Source organism: Silurus meridionalis, chromosome 5 (genome assembly GCF_014805685.1).
Source record: "Silurus meridionalis isolate SWU-2019-XX chromosome 5, ASM1480568v1, whole genome shotgun sequence".
NCBI classification, from domain to species: Eukaryota; Metazoa; Chordata; class Actinopteri; order Siluriformes; family Siluridae; genus Silurus; species Silurus meridionalis.
In genome coordinates, this window is record NC_060888.1 from 25,710,712 (window position 1) to 25,725,261 (window position 14,550).

The following is a 14,550-nucleotide window of genomic DNA, read 5'->3' on the forward strand; positions in this document are numbered from 1 at the left end:
AGGGCCCGGAGTGGCAGCATGGTGGTGCTGAGGATTGACCTCAAAACCTTCCAATCAAACATCTACCTAAACATCTATCTAAGCTACCACGTCCACGTTTATAGATAGCCTGCTGCATGTTTTTAAATACTAGGAGAAAACTAATGCTCATCAAGAACACAAATGTGAACACGAGGGGGACACGTGGAACCCAGGCCAGACAGTAAGCTGAAATCAGGATCAAACATTGGAGGGGCAAATTTTTCAAGACAGAAACCTAAAGGAATTTTGCTGGGTGGTGATTTTTGAAACATCTTGCAGAGGCGGCAAAAAGAAAAGTTACGAGAATTTGGATGCACTCAACTGAGATGAACCAGAGCAGTGAAGGAAAAGCAGCCAACAAGCACTCAACACCTCTATGGATAATCTAAAATATAAAACATATTTTGGGTTGTTAAACATTTTTGTTGACTGCTTTTCCTTCACTGCTCTGGTTCATCTCAGTTGAGTGCGTCCAAATTTGGGAAATTCTCGAGTTATTCGACATTTGTTTAAAAAATAAAACATTTTACACAGCACACATCAGATTCAGCGTTCCAGAATGCAATGCAGCTACACCAGTTATGTCACACCAGTTACACCAGATAGCAATCTTTGATAAAAAGTGTAACAGACTGTGATGTTGAAGTGGCAAAACAACTGAACAAATTCACCTTCACCTCACGAATCAGAAACCCAGGCCGACATCCGAGTCGTCTTTAATTATTTATTTGATTTATTTATGTACATAGATGCAGTCAAACCAGACAACACCACGTGTGAAGATGAGCAGATGACTGCGCTCCGACCGACTGCTCAGTAGGCGACCGTTTTGGCAGGCTTGGTCTCGCTCAGCTCGGCCTCCAGGAAGCGGAAGCGGCGATGACGGCGCAGGACCTCGATGGCTTTCTGCTCTACGGAGGAAGGCGTGATGCCCAGGTCCTCGAAACCTGGCAGATCCGGGTACTTCAGGTCTGTTAAATGAAACTGGAGCAATGCAGAGCAACGTCAATATTTGTATTTCATGCCATTAGATTTGAAGAAGTACAGCTGAAACTAATTCACCTTCAGAAAAGCTTCTGCGTTCGAGTAAATTTATGCATAAGACGGCACACTAATGTTAAACCCCAGATGATATATATGCTGTAAATCATTTCTTTTTAACTATGTATAATCCACATATTAAGACCAATGAAACCAGATTTTCTATTAGTACAAAATAAATGGCACCCAATAGCAGCGTTTCTGCAGGTTCACCAAGTCAAATTCACATTTTTTCTTTTAAGACTAAAATGTAAGACCTGTATATAATCACAACATCACAACACACCACCACATACATTGATAGCAAGTGGCTTTAACTGGGCCCTAAATTCGCTGAAGTATTTGCTGAACTTGCACTTCCCCATTTTTTTTTTTCCATCTGTGGTACAACCCAAGAAAGATTCGCACCAATACCAGAAAGCGATTGGCTGTTGCATGTTTGTTTCACTTGTAGTCGTAATACAGAGCAAAAAAAAACCCATTCTAAAGTGCTGCATGAGCATTTCAATGAGCATTAACATAAAATTTCGACTGGTTTAAAATGATTTGAGACCTAAAACAGCGACTTTAAGACTTTTTAAGACCTAAAATTTCGATTTGTTCGTTTTTAAGACCCGATGGAAACCCTGTATAAAACCCGGAAGCATTATTCTGTACCCGTAAAAACGAATGCGTTGCAGTGGCTGAGCTGCTTTACTGCGCTTGAACACATTTTCAGCCTTGTCTGAGCGACACTGAAGAAAAAAATGATAATAAATAAATACAAATTCGGCTGTGCTGTGAAAACGCTTGATCAGCATATAAATCAGAGTATATCGTAACAATATTTGTAAATCCACAGGGGAATTAGTTTATTGTGCGACAATATTTACACACATCTTAAATGAATCATTACTAAACATGGCCTGATCGCAGACTCCCTATGTAAATCAGAAGAACCGAAAAACATGGAGAGATCCCGCGTGGCTATGAGAACACCACAGTTTTTTTGGCTTGGTGTTTGCTTTCTTGGCACGAGCCACTCGTTTGGCCTCAGCAAGCATGCACTACTGGCAACGAACGCAAACCTGAGACAAAGGCAGGTGTGTGGAGATGGTATGGAAATCTCAGGAAATCACGAGGACTGGACCCAACAGTAGCAAACGATTTACATGCAATTTGGACAATAGACAAATCCACACTTTGGGTGTAGAAATGGTGGTGACGTTAGAATGGTGGAGAATTTTCTTCTCTTTTCGGTTCAATTAATTATCGCCGCTAATGATTATATCTTCAGTCGGATCATCCGTCTCCATTCCCCCTTGTCCTCTACATCTGCCTCTTTCAAACCAACTACCTGCATGTCTTCCCTCACCACATCCATAAACCTCCTCCTTGATCTTCCTCTTTTCCTCCTTCCTGGTGTCTCCATCCTTAGCATTCTCCTACTGATATACCCCATGTCCCTCCCCTGAACATGTCCAAACCATCTCAATCACACCTCTCTCACCTTGTCTCAAACGTCCTACATGCGCTGTCCCTCCAACAAATCAATGTGATATAATTCATCTAATTTTATTTGTATAGTGGTTTTAAAATTGGACAGATTTACAGAGATAAATAGGTTATAAAATTCGATTTTCTTTCTTAGAGTCTACAAGTTTCTCTCTATTGAGTCTGGTTCCTCTCAAGGTTTCTCCCTCATACCATCTCGGTGCGTTTTTTCCTCACCACTGCCAGCACTAGTTGAGTCATTAGAGAACCAGTCCTAACTTGGGTGGTGCTGAAGTTCCAATAATTAAAATCCAAATCATTATAATACCACTGCTGGGCCCTTCAGCAAGGTCCTTAACTCTCTCTGCTTCAGGTGTGCTGAATCTCAGACTCCGATTATAGCGTACGTACCCGGTCCACTTTGTCACGTGTCGTCCACGGCTCAAAGGGATTTAGCTCAAAGAAGCGTGCAACGAGACTGGGGAAGAGAAAAAAAAAAAAAAAAAAAAGGGCAAAAAATAAATAAATACATTAATCATGAACATCTGAGATCACGACAGTCCGAAATCCATCGTAACAAAGCGAAGGGCTTACTGATAGAGAGGGCGTGGCATGGGGTAGGCCACAAACGGCCTGTGGGCCACAGCGTACACGTACTCCACCAGGTCGTGCAGTAGATATCGGTTAGGCCTGAGAGAGAGAGAGAGAGAGAGAGAGAGAGAGAGAGAGAGAGAGAGAGAGAGAGAGAGAGAGAGAACACGGCGTCGCGTTAACACGGTTTGTACAAGATGCCGTTTGGGAGAGAGGGAAAAAAAAAGCGTAAGGCAAACAAGAAAATGCAGACCATTTGTTTACATTCTGAATAATCATATTTACACGTGTGTGTGCTCAGGAGAAAACGTATTGTTTAAGCATGGGTTTGTGTTTGAGGTACCGCTGATGAATTCCAGCTTTCATTTCACTTTTATTAACACAAACAATGGGTGTTTTCACAGCTAATAAAGACTGAATAAACAGCAGGACAAAACCAAAGACTAGTGTTTTAACTATAGTCCCATTTTTATAGGCAAAAGCAGTAATAATGATTGTCCAGTTTAACAGAAAGTCATATCTATTATATATGTAGGGTTTTGGTTTATATTAATACACAGAACTTCTCAGAAGTGGAAACACCTAGTCTTTTATGGTTGTTGAGACACAGGCGTGTTGCTTTTCTTTACATTTTTTTGTGAACGAGTAGAAAAAAAGATTTTAGATTTGTGTCTCTAACAGAGGAATGCATGCAAGACGAAGAACAGGAGAGATTTGATCAGACTGCCTCGTCTTCACAGTCAAACATGGAGGTGGAAGCTTGATGGTTTGGGGTTGTTTTGAAGCAGGGAGGGTTGGAGATTTATTCCGGGTGAAAGGAACCAACATGGCGCCCATTCCGCCATGCAACTCCGTCTGGACTGCGTTCATACGTCCAGGATCTTTAAGCATTATTTACAGAGCAAGAGGTCTTCTGGAGTGTTCTTTATCATGGAATGTCCTGGCTGGTCACCGCACCCAAATCCTAGTGAACTGCTCTGGGATGAACTGGATCTTAAAGAAATCTCCAACGAGAGAGGCACAGGAAGAATTACTGCTGAATGTTTCTAGAAACAAACTGCCCACATGCCAAGAGTGTGTAAAGCAGTTCTTCATGGTAAGGAACGAGTTGATGTTTAACTGCACTGCATTTTTGTACCAACAACCATTACATTCCTGTTGATCTTGATCTTTGTGATGCGACTTCACCCCTTAGATGTTTAACATATATGGAAAGGAGTCTCTAGAGTCAGTGATTTGAACAGTCAGGAGACTTCTCTAGAGTGGGAAAGTCTTAATTGTAAGATGGCAGAGAGATAGAGAGCGAGACAGAGAGTAGACCATGCAAAGAGAGCGCAAAGATATTTTACCCAGAAACCAACCGTTTGCATTGTATGCACAAGTAGTACTTGAGAAACACACCATATTGCTTCACAAAAGAAAACACAAGCGCACTTCACGCTCTAATGCAAGACGGCCGCTTCCGCCTACACCAGTTTTCCGCACTTGTCAGCTTTCTTTTCTGTGTATCGATAAACTTCAATGAATTCTGTATTATGGGGAGTTAATTTACATATTCATTACATACGTAATTAATTATTAATTATTTAATCATATAATGTGTATTAGAAATATAACATCATTGTGTACTTTGTATCTGTCGGCGTTATGGATGACGGCGTTCTCTGAATAACCTGTAGGTCAGCACTGAAAGCGGCGCTCTTAGATAATTACGATGCCTCTTACCCGACTAACGCGTACGTTTTGCCGTCTGCATCGGGATCTTTAATGGCATTAACGATGGCCTTTGCCACGTCCACCACCTATAGAGAGAACAGAGAGGCCATGAGTGCAAACACTGACCAGAGGAACCTGGTGGACCTTCTGTAGGACAGACTCAAGAATAAGACACAAAAGTAAATAGAAAGTGTGCTGTACTCACATGGCACGGCTGCTTAACTGTTTTCTTGCCCATCGCGATCAGAGGCACGGCCTTGCCGAACCAACGCATGTCTACACACAAAGACACACATTACAACAGTGCAAAATGATCTTTAACAATTTATGCAAAATTACGTTGTAATGTAATAATTATCAATATGTTAAATAGTTACGCATATAATTAGTTATTTCAATAATTACTGTGCAATATGATTATTAACATTATGATAAACAGATTTAAAATGTAAATTTTTTAAAAAGATTTTAAATTAAATAAACACAAAAAGTAATAAATGAAACAAACAGCGAATAAATATTTGTACTATATTGGCCACATCAAAAACAAACAAAAAAAAATATTGCTAACAAATTACACGCATCAAAACATCTTTATATTATACAACTTCATATATGGATGCGTTTTATTTATAGATATTTGATCTAGTTTAAAATGTATTTAAGTAATGTTTTAAGTTTTAGTTGAAATAGAGGAAGTTGAATATTTAAATTGTAGAATGCGTTTATTTTCTATTTTAATGTTATTACAAGGGATGTATATATTAACATATATTAACATAATGTATGCATATATACACATATGCATATATTAGGTTAATATATAATGTATATATTAACATATATTAATGTTTATATATATTAATGTTTATATGTTTATATATACACAATTATTTTAACTATTAAAACATTTACATTTGCACATTTTAGAGTAGCATTTTATTGTGGCCAGTCTGAGACTCTGTGCAATAATCATGCTGTCTAATCAGCATCTGGATCTGCCACACCTGTGAGGTGGATGGATTTTCTCAGCAAAGTGCTCACTAACACAGATTTACAGATTTGTGAACGATATTTGAGAGAAATGGGCCTTTTGTGTACATAGCAAAAGTCTTCAGTTCATGAGAAATGGGGGCAAAAAAAAAATATATATATTATATATATATATATATATATATATATATATAAAATTATTCTCAATATAACTTTACTGCTATACCCTGATGCATTCCATTAAAAAAAAAAAAAAACAAAACCATCATTTATCATTACCTCGCAAAACTTGGTCAAAGAACTAGTAATAAAAACGTCTTTATTAATAAGGGTTAATTACACTAGACACGTACTAGCAAAGTGGTTGAAAAAGCGATCTTCTCTTCCGAAGAACTCGGACGGCTTCAGGATGACGGCATCTGGGAACTCGTCCCTCACCGCCGCCTCTCCAACAGCCTGGTCAACACAGGAAGAAATTGCTTACCGCTCTTCATTAAAATGAACATCCTTTCTGAAAGGAAGTGAAGTGCACCCGTGTGGTTTGTTTATATCGTTTCTGACATTGTATGTTACACGATTACGTATCAAAATGAAAAATATATAAATCACAAAAGCAGCGGTTGGCGTAGTCTTTTTTACTATTCATACTCATTTGCTCAACAGTTGTCACATTTTCCCCACCCACAGAACATCTGATCACATGCACATTATCAACTTGTGCTGTTAATATCATGAACAGCAGCTACACTAATTCCTCTCCACTGCTTCTCTTTCTCTCCCCATCCCGAGACACCCTGAGGTTTGGCCAGCTCCAGTCACCTCCCACCTCGTGATGATTACGGACCTTTGAAGAAGTAGATGCCGAACTCACAAACATCCCGAACCATCTAGAGACGTACCAGTGCCATTTGGATCCCGCTACATGTGTGGAGTTTTGACATTGGACCTCCTGGAGTGTTTAAAGGCTCTGGCATGGAGAAGCTGATGCTGGATCTGTGGTGATCACAAATGCTGAGCTCATAAAACTCGGAGCTACTAACCATATAGACTGTATAAGACTGCAGAAAGAACATCACTTATAATCTTATACTCCAGTGCTCATGTCCAGTGTTCTTTATTGTTGAAAGATTTATGATCAAACTCTTGATGTCACCCAGATGAGGATGGGTTCCCTTTTTGAGTCTGGTTCCTCTCAAGGTTTCTTCCTCATAACATCTAAGGGAGTTTTTCCTTGCCACAGTCGCCACGGCTTGCTCATCAGGGACAAATTCACACCATTCACCATCACTGTTGATTTGTGTAAAGCTGCTTTGAGACAATGTCTGTTGTAAAAAGCGCTATAGAAATAAACTTGACTTGACTTGACTTGACACAGCTTTATTTATTTATTGTGTGTGTATGTATGTACATGTACGTAGACACACACAAAACATTGGTTCATTTGCATAAAGCTGCTCTTACTACATCCAGATGTCTTTTGTCTGGTTCCTCTAATGTTTTGTATTCATAGCATCTCAATGAGTTTCCCCAGAGCCAATATCCCCACTGGCCCCTTCATTAAGAAGAAACTTATAGGGACAAATTTCTAACAGTAAAATGTATTAGTAGTCTATTTATAGTAAAACAGATGGGCAAACGATCATTTTGGCCAAACGCTGAGAGAAAAAAAACAAAAACAAGACTGCTTATATATTAGGATGTTAATTCTCTAACCAGGAGAGGGCGCTAGTTTCTGCTGGTCATCATAGAAATTAAAAGATAGTAGGAAATGCGTGCTATTGAGAACGTTCACCAAATTGAGTAAATAGTTCAAGTCTTTATTCTGTCATCATTTACTCGCCCATACTGTTCTGAATTTTTGCCGTTTCTTTCAGTTTCTTACAGAAGACAGAATCTCATACAAAGTGTAACAAATCCCCCCCTACCCCCACCATTACAAATGGAGTTATCTGAAGTATTAGCTGTAAAAAAAAAAAAAAAAATTAATACAAAATTAAAAAATTGTCCACAGTTACAACCTTCTAGAAAACAGTAGCCCATTTGCATACCTTTGAAACAAATTTCACCATATTACAGCGCATCTCTGATACACACTTCTTTCGGCTTCTCCCATTAGGGGGCGCCACAGCAGATGATCCGTCTCCATACCCCCCCCTGTCCTCTACATCTGCCTCTTTCACACCAACTACCTGCATGTCTTCCGTCACCACATCCATAAACCTCCTCCTTGGTCTTCCTCTTTTCCTCCTTCCTGGTGTCTCCATCCTCAGCATTCTCCTACTGATATACCCCATGTCCCTCCCCTGCACATGTCCAAACCACCCCAATCTCACTTCCCTCACCTTGTCTCCAAAACGTCCCACATGCGCTGTCTCTCTAATAAACTCATTTCTAATCCTGTCCATCCTCGTCACTCGCAACGAACATCTCAACATCTTCAGCTCTGCTCCCTCCAGCTCCACCTCCTGTCTTTTACTAAATGCTGATGTCTCTAATCCATACAACAGCTCAGGTCTCACCACAATAATAAGAAAACTGAGATAATAAATATCCACATAAGGCAAAATTTCCACACAGATTTACACTCATTTTCTTCACGTGTATTTGTTGATAATCGTCACTCAGCCATTAATTACCTTTTAATGATCTAACCAAATCTCTTTATATATTCAAGCTCAGATATTGATTCGGGAGTCTGCTTTAATGTAAATATAGACAAATTCGGTCGCTGTAAGGTTTCGAAATGTACATTGTTTTCCGACCTTCATTTTCATAACACCACATTTCCTCCAACTATTCATGATTAAAATTAGTTTACACAGAGTTTAACAAATAAAGCCTAATAAGAAATCAACAGAAAAGTGTGATTTGGTTAAAGAGCACAAAAATTCTAGACTAAAGTCTGAGTAAAAGAAAAAGGAAAAATAAATAAATAAATAAATAAACCTTGACACTATACAGAATATAAACTGGGTTAAATGTGTGTACCCTTATGTTTATTTATTTATTTTATATATATATATATATATATATATATATATATATATAATAAAAAAATAAATAAAAGTGTGTACCTTGTTCCTCAGGTATTTCGACGGGCTGCGGATGTCCGCGTTGAGGTGCGAGAGGTGGATGAACTTTGACACTCCGGCTTCCCGTGACGCCTTTGCGATCTGCTGAGGGATGGTCACGAAGACCTCCTCGAACTTATAGTTGCTGCAGAGCGCAAAAAAAAAAAAAAATCAGAACGTGGAGCGAACTCGGTCTCACCTCCGAAACTTTGTGTATAATAAAGAGTACAAACAAACTCCTGTGTACCTCGTCTCCCACTCGCGTCCTACCAAGTTGATCACGACGTCTGAGTGAGAGATTGCTCTTTTGATCGATTCCTTATCTCTTGCATCCCATTCCTGAAACATGAAAAGGACAGAATGGTAAAAGAATGCTGTTGCACAGACACCCATCTTTTTCTTTTCTTTGGTTTATTTAGTTTGATATTCATGAAATCTCTACACAATTGGTTTTGGGTGTTCGGGAGTTGTAGTGCACACGCCACCATGTTTCACACAGAGATCGATTACAATTGCTTGGGATATTGATAAAGATGCGTGATATCGAAAGAAACAGCTGTTTATACTTTAACTATGGCGTCCGCCCGGCCCTTTCAATGATGAGCTACTATAGTTCACACTCTTGTCAACTCACACAGACTACTGCAATGCTCTTTTTTGGTTTTTTTGGTCTTCCTTATAAACTCCTACACAAGTTACAGTTGGTGCAGAACTCGGCTGCACAAACTCCTATAATGGACGGCATATTTCCTGTTCTTCAACAGCTGCACTGGATCTGAAGACATGTTTTTGTGTTCATGGTTTTTCATACGTTCGAACAGAAAACTCTTCTACACTCTTCACCCTTATACCATCAGGAAAACGGTTCCGAAGCACTCGGGCATCACATCAAGACTGTGCAACAGTTTTTTCCCGCAAGCCATCAGGCTCCTCAACAAACATCTGAACTGAACTCTCACACGCACACTCACACTCAACTGTGTGACTGATCTGTACAAACCGGACTCAACACACATCATACACTTCGCACACTCAGGTTTCAGCACCATTCACACTTTTCATTATCGCAAAATGTTTACATGCCATTTGTTGCTGATCTTCTGGGACTTGCTCTTTTTGCACAATATTCTGTCCAAATCCTTTGGTCACTGTTCAGTTTATTTGGATTGCTGCTATTGTTGAATTGCACAATTCTGGTTACATTTTTCTGCTACTGTGCACCTTATTCTGTCACAACAGGTTTTACTGGCGGAGCTATTGCTATTCTTATTTTTATATTTTGTGTATTGTCCTGCACTGTCCTGTGTTGTCTTTTGCACTGTTTGCACCAGTTGCACACATGCACTTTATGTGGCGAGGATCTTAGTTCCTGGCCCTGTGTTCTTCTGTTCTGTGACTGTTTTATTTTGTTTTTATGTAGCACCTGGGTTCAGGAGGAACGTTGTTTCATTTTACTGTGTACTGCATCAGCTATATATGGTTGAAATGACAATAAAAGCTTCTTGACTTGACTCTCTTGAAAAGCCACAGGGAGACATCTTTAAAATGAGAAAATCTAATCTCCTTGGTGATCGCAAAGATACTGAGGAATAAAATCGCGTCGCTGTTCGGTGCACACTATCGGACTGGATAAAAATCGTGTTGCATGCCACTTTTACACACCATGAAGATGATCTGGCCGAGATCGCCCATAGGTCTGAGGTACATGAGATCGTACTGGTCACAGCGGTGAGGGATCACGATCTGAGAGCCGATCCGTCCTGAGGACACAAAGCACATGATCTCACACACCAGTAAAATGTTTTAACCGAATATAACTGTATGGGAAGTGTAGTGTATCTGTGTATTGTAAAGGAAGTACATTGAAAATAAAGTAATTCTGTAGTTTATTTGGAAGCGTATGGGAAGTGCAGTGTAACTGTAGTTAGTGCCAGGCGAGATCACGTTTATTTTCAGAATGTTTGATTCGCTATTTACATTTTTTCTATTGTGCACAAACTACAACATGACTGAAAGAACAATCTCTTTTTTAGTCATTTCAAAAAAACATCTGGTTTAGGAACATTGTATTTTAGTGGGCATACCATGAATAAAGTGGTCAATGTGGTATAAATAAATGTAAAAAAATAAATTCCCCAGTTAAATATCTTTGCAGAAGCTATTCTTTGCATACATTCTTTGGAATTAGAAAATGATACCGGTAATGACATCTTGCAATCTGATGTGGACCTGCTGCACTTGAACGGCAGACTGTTGGTTTGTTTTCATCTCTTAATTTAGAGAATTCTTCCCATTCAGCTTGGTGTCTGTCGAAAATGCTGGAATAAATGAGTGGTGCTGCTGCTACCGGTTGCAACGGACTTTCAGCATATTTTGCATTTGACATAAGTTTGTTCACAAACCACAGAGGAAATGTTACCGCCTTTCTTTGGCACGAGGTCATCTTTACGTGAAGAGCGTTCCGTCTCAATTATGTAAGACGTTATTTCTACATTACAATCCTTCAGAGTATAGGAAGTGTAATGTATCTAGTGCAGGGGTCACCAACATGGTGCCCGCAAGGACCACACGAGTAGCCCGCGGGACTTTTCAAAAAATAGCCGTTTCCTACTTTGTTAGATCATTGTTGATAATTATTATGAGAAATCATTAACATGATCAGTGTCTTCACATAGATGAAGATCATTAATTATTAATAATAACATTTAATAAAAGGTAAATTGAGCAAATTTGTTATTTCAGATCAAACTGGAAGCCCTTCACGTTAACCAAGAAGTAGCTCTCATTGTCAAAAAGGTCGTGACCCCTGATCGAGTGTATGGGGAGTGAAGTCTATCAGAAGTGGAAGCTGATCAGAAGGTTAAGAGTTCAAGTTTAAGCTGTCACTGTCGGGCCCATCAGCAAGGCCCTAAACCCTTGTGTAATGGAAATGTATGGGAAATTGTAATGCATCTAAAGTGTATGATAAAGTTATAGGAAAGTGTAGTATATCAAAAGTATATGGAAAGTGGGAGATCAGAATGCTGAAATGGCAGCACGACCAAGCTGTCGCTGTTGGGCCCTTGAGTGAGGCCCTTAAAGAGATAGAACGATGAATACATAAAGCAAACACCGTTTCCACCTGCTGAGATCATTACCAACGGGTTCCTGTAGCTTTTTTTTTTTTAAATCATGTTTGCCAAGTTGCAAAGACATAAGCAAGAATGACAAGTGTGGGTTTTTTTGTCTGCTCGGTGCTTGTTACATCTTTACACGTATGATACACACTCACCCAGTCGGTTGACAACATATCGGCCCAGGAAGCCAGTGGCTCCGAAGACGGTGGCCGCTACGCCGCTGAAGGAGGAACGACCTCCTTTGCCTTTAGGGAGGAGAGCATGGTGGATCTGCCTGTGCTGGACTGCAACAGGGCCAGCAGCAAGCACTGCAGGAGAGCAGACACCTGAACGAGATGACAGGAGGAAAACCGACGCATGGATTACAGAATGGATAGAAGCGTGCAAAACTACTTATACACGCCATGTTATCCGCTCTTCTCTGGTACACGGGTTGTAAACTGATCTGTGGTGTACAAACAGTTGTTTGTTTTCAGTTGGTTTTCAGCCTGGTACTAGGTCATGACCCAGAGGTTGGGGACTTCTGCTCTAGTCCAGCCAGCTTCAGTATATAATAAACTGTACCCATCTCGGTACTCAACTGTACTCATCTCCCAAACTGTTGCCCATATATAACATATAAAAACAAGACATCAACCAAAATGTTTGACATGACTTATAAAGGTCCGAAATCAATATGACTTCCATGTGTAATGGACATGTCAATGGAAAAAAAAAACAATCTGCAAATACATTTAAATCTAAAATATGTGGTCAGTATTTTAACTTTATATATGGTTTTCCAAAAGGTGTCAGTAAGCTGTTGTTCTCAGAGATGTTGAGTGCTTGTTGGCTGCTTTTCCTTCACTCTCCAGTGTAACTCATGCCAAAACATCCCAAGAGTTTGTCATTAAAGCTAAATAGAGCTACTTTGGAAAGTCTCAAATATAAAACATATTCTGGGTTGCTTATATATATATATATATATATATATATATATATATATATATATATATATATATACACACACACACACACACACACACACACACAGATCATCACAACACTACATGAGAAAACTAATTTTTTAAATTATTTTGGTTAAAAGTACCTTAAGATTATATTTATTATCACTAATCTCACAATATTGTCTAATATTACCGGCCTCGGCGCTAGCAGGGTCATGTTATAAGCTGCAAAGGACAGCAGTTTTATCTTTAAAAAAACCCTCCTGACTTCAGCATTAACATCTCTTTGTGCATTCAAAAGTGTCAACGTTTTATTTCTATATTACACATAAACACATATATCTTTATTTTTATTAAACACTTACTGGAAAGCCTGGGAAGGACACTCGCAGGACGGCTAACACATACGAGAGCCGCCATTTTTCCGCCCCGTCAACCAAACTTAGGATATTATTCCTACCCGTATTCTGACTAAACCCGACCTATTCCCTGCTATTTGTCAATACAACCGTCAATTCCAGTTCTATGATTGGCTAAATTTTCACATCCCCGCTTACAGACTTGTAATTAGCCAATCACAATGTAGAAGGCGGGACTTATTAAATTAGGGTGAGTGGAAAAAGCCTCACCAAAACGGTAGTACGGCAAACGCAGAGGGACAAAAAAGACCGGTTAGAATTGGTTGTCAAATAAGTAATTTAATAATTTATTAGATTTAGAATTATATTACTATTACTATATATTACTATTACTAGAGTTATATATATATATATATATATATATATATATATATATATATATATATATATATATATATATATATATATATATATATAAGCAAACAGACAATAAATGAAGAAGATTCATAATTCTTCCATTGGAGGGCGCCACAGTGGATCATCTGCCCCTTTCCTCTAAATCTGTCTCTTTCAACCCTTTCTACCTGCATGTCTTCCCTCACCACATCCATAAACCTTCTCCTTGACCTTCCTCCATCCTCAGCATTCTCCCACCGATATACCCCATGTCCCCCCATGGCCAATTTATTGATGTGTTGCTGTAAATTATTGTACTGTATACAGAGAATAAACCACTTTAGGATGCACTATTATTTGAAGAATTCAAATCTTTTTGGTCGATACAGTAACTCTGATCAATTTTGTGTGTCATGTGCCTTTATAAACTATTACATATACCATTTTCTTTATTCAAAAGTCGAGCGCATATTAGTGGGATGACTTAATTTCTTTAAGAAATGTAAACTAAAAATTAAAATAGATAACTTGACAATGTTCAATTTCATATTTTTTATTATTATTATTTTTAAAACTATTCAAAGACAAGAAATGATCGTATTTTTGCAGATTCCCATTCACAAAAGGACGAAACCAAACCCTGGACTGTAATTCCCATCATGCACTGCACCACATGACTGTCGCATGTCACTAATCACTCAGAAGCTGATCCTTGTCACTAGTGATTAGCACGTATGTACAGTAAGTCTTACCTATGACACAAGTCTTCGTCTCTTGTTCGTCGTACATGACTGCAGTCGTTTCTCGCGCTCTTCAGTGGCTTGTT

The 14,550-nt window shown here is 39.0% G+C and overlaps 1 protein-coding gene across 1 annotated transcript; it reads right to left on the reverse strand.

Annotated features, from left to right (window-relative positions):
* Positions 1-731: 731 nt before the first annotated feature.
* ndufa9a (NADH:ubiquinone oxidoreductase subunit A9a) lies at positions 732-13,455 on the reverse strand. The gene is made up of 11 exons (XM_046850338.1): positions 13,335-13,455; positions 12,178-12,348; positions 10,569-10,666; positions 9,154-9,245; positions 8,910-9,051; positions 6,189-6,291; positions 5,048-5,118; positions 4,852-4,928; positions 3,130-3,225; positions 2,947-3,013; positions 732-1,005 (listed from the first exon to the last, which is right to left on the reverse strand). Exons 1-11 carry the CDS (start codon positions 13,387-13,389, stop codon positions 835-837), a joined length of 1,143 nt encoding a protein of 380 aa, XP_046706294.1. The 5' UTR covers positions 13,390-13,455; the 3' UTR covers positions 732-834.
* Positions 13,456-14,550: the final 1,095 nt, after the last annotated feature.

Coding starts and splice junctions, on each gene's coding strand:
- ndufa9a (XM_046850338.1), bottom strand. CDS start 13,389: ATGGCGGCTCTCGTATGTGTTAGCCGTCCTGCGAGTGTCCTTCCCAGG. Junction 10,667..12,177: donor ATATGTTGTCAACCGACTGG/GTGAGTGTGTAT, acceptor TTGTGTCCTCAG/GACGGATCGGCTCTCAGATC. Junction 9,246..10,568: donor TCGGCCAGATCATCTTCATG/GTGTGTAAAAGT, acceptor TTCATGTTTCAG/GAATGGGATGCAAGAGATAA.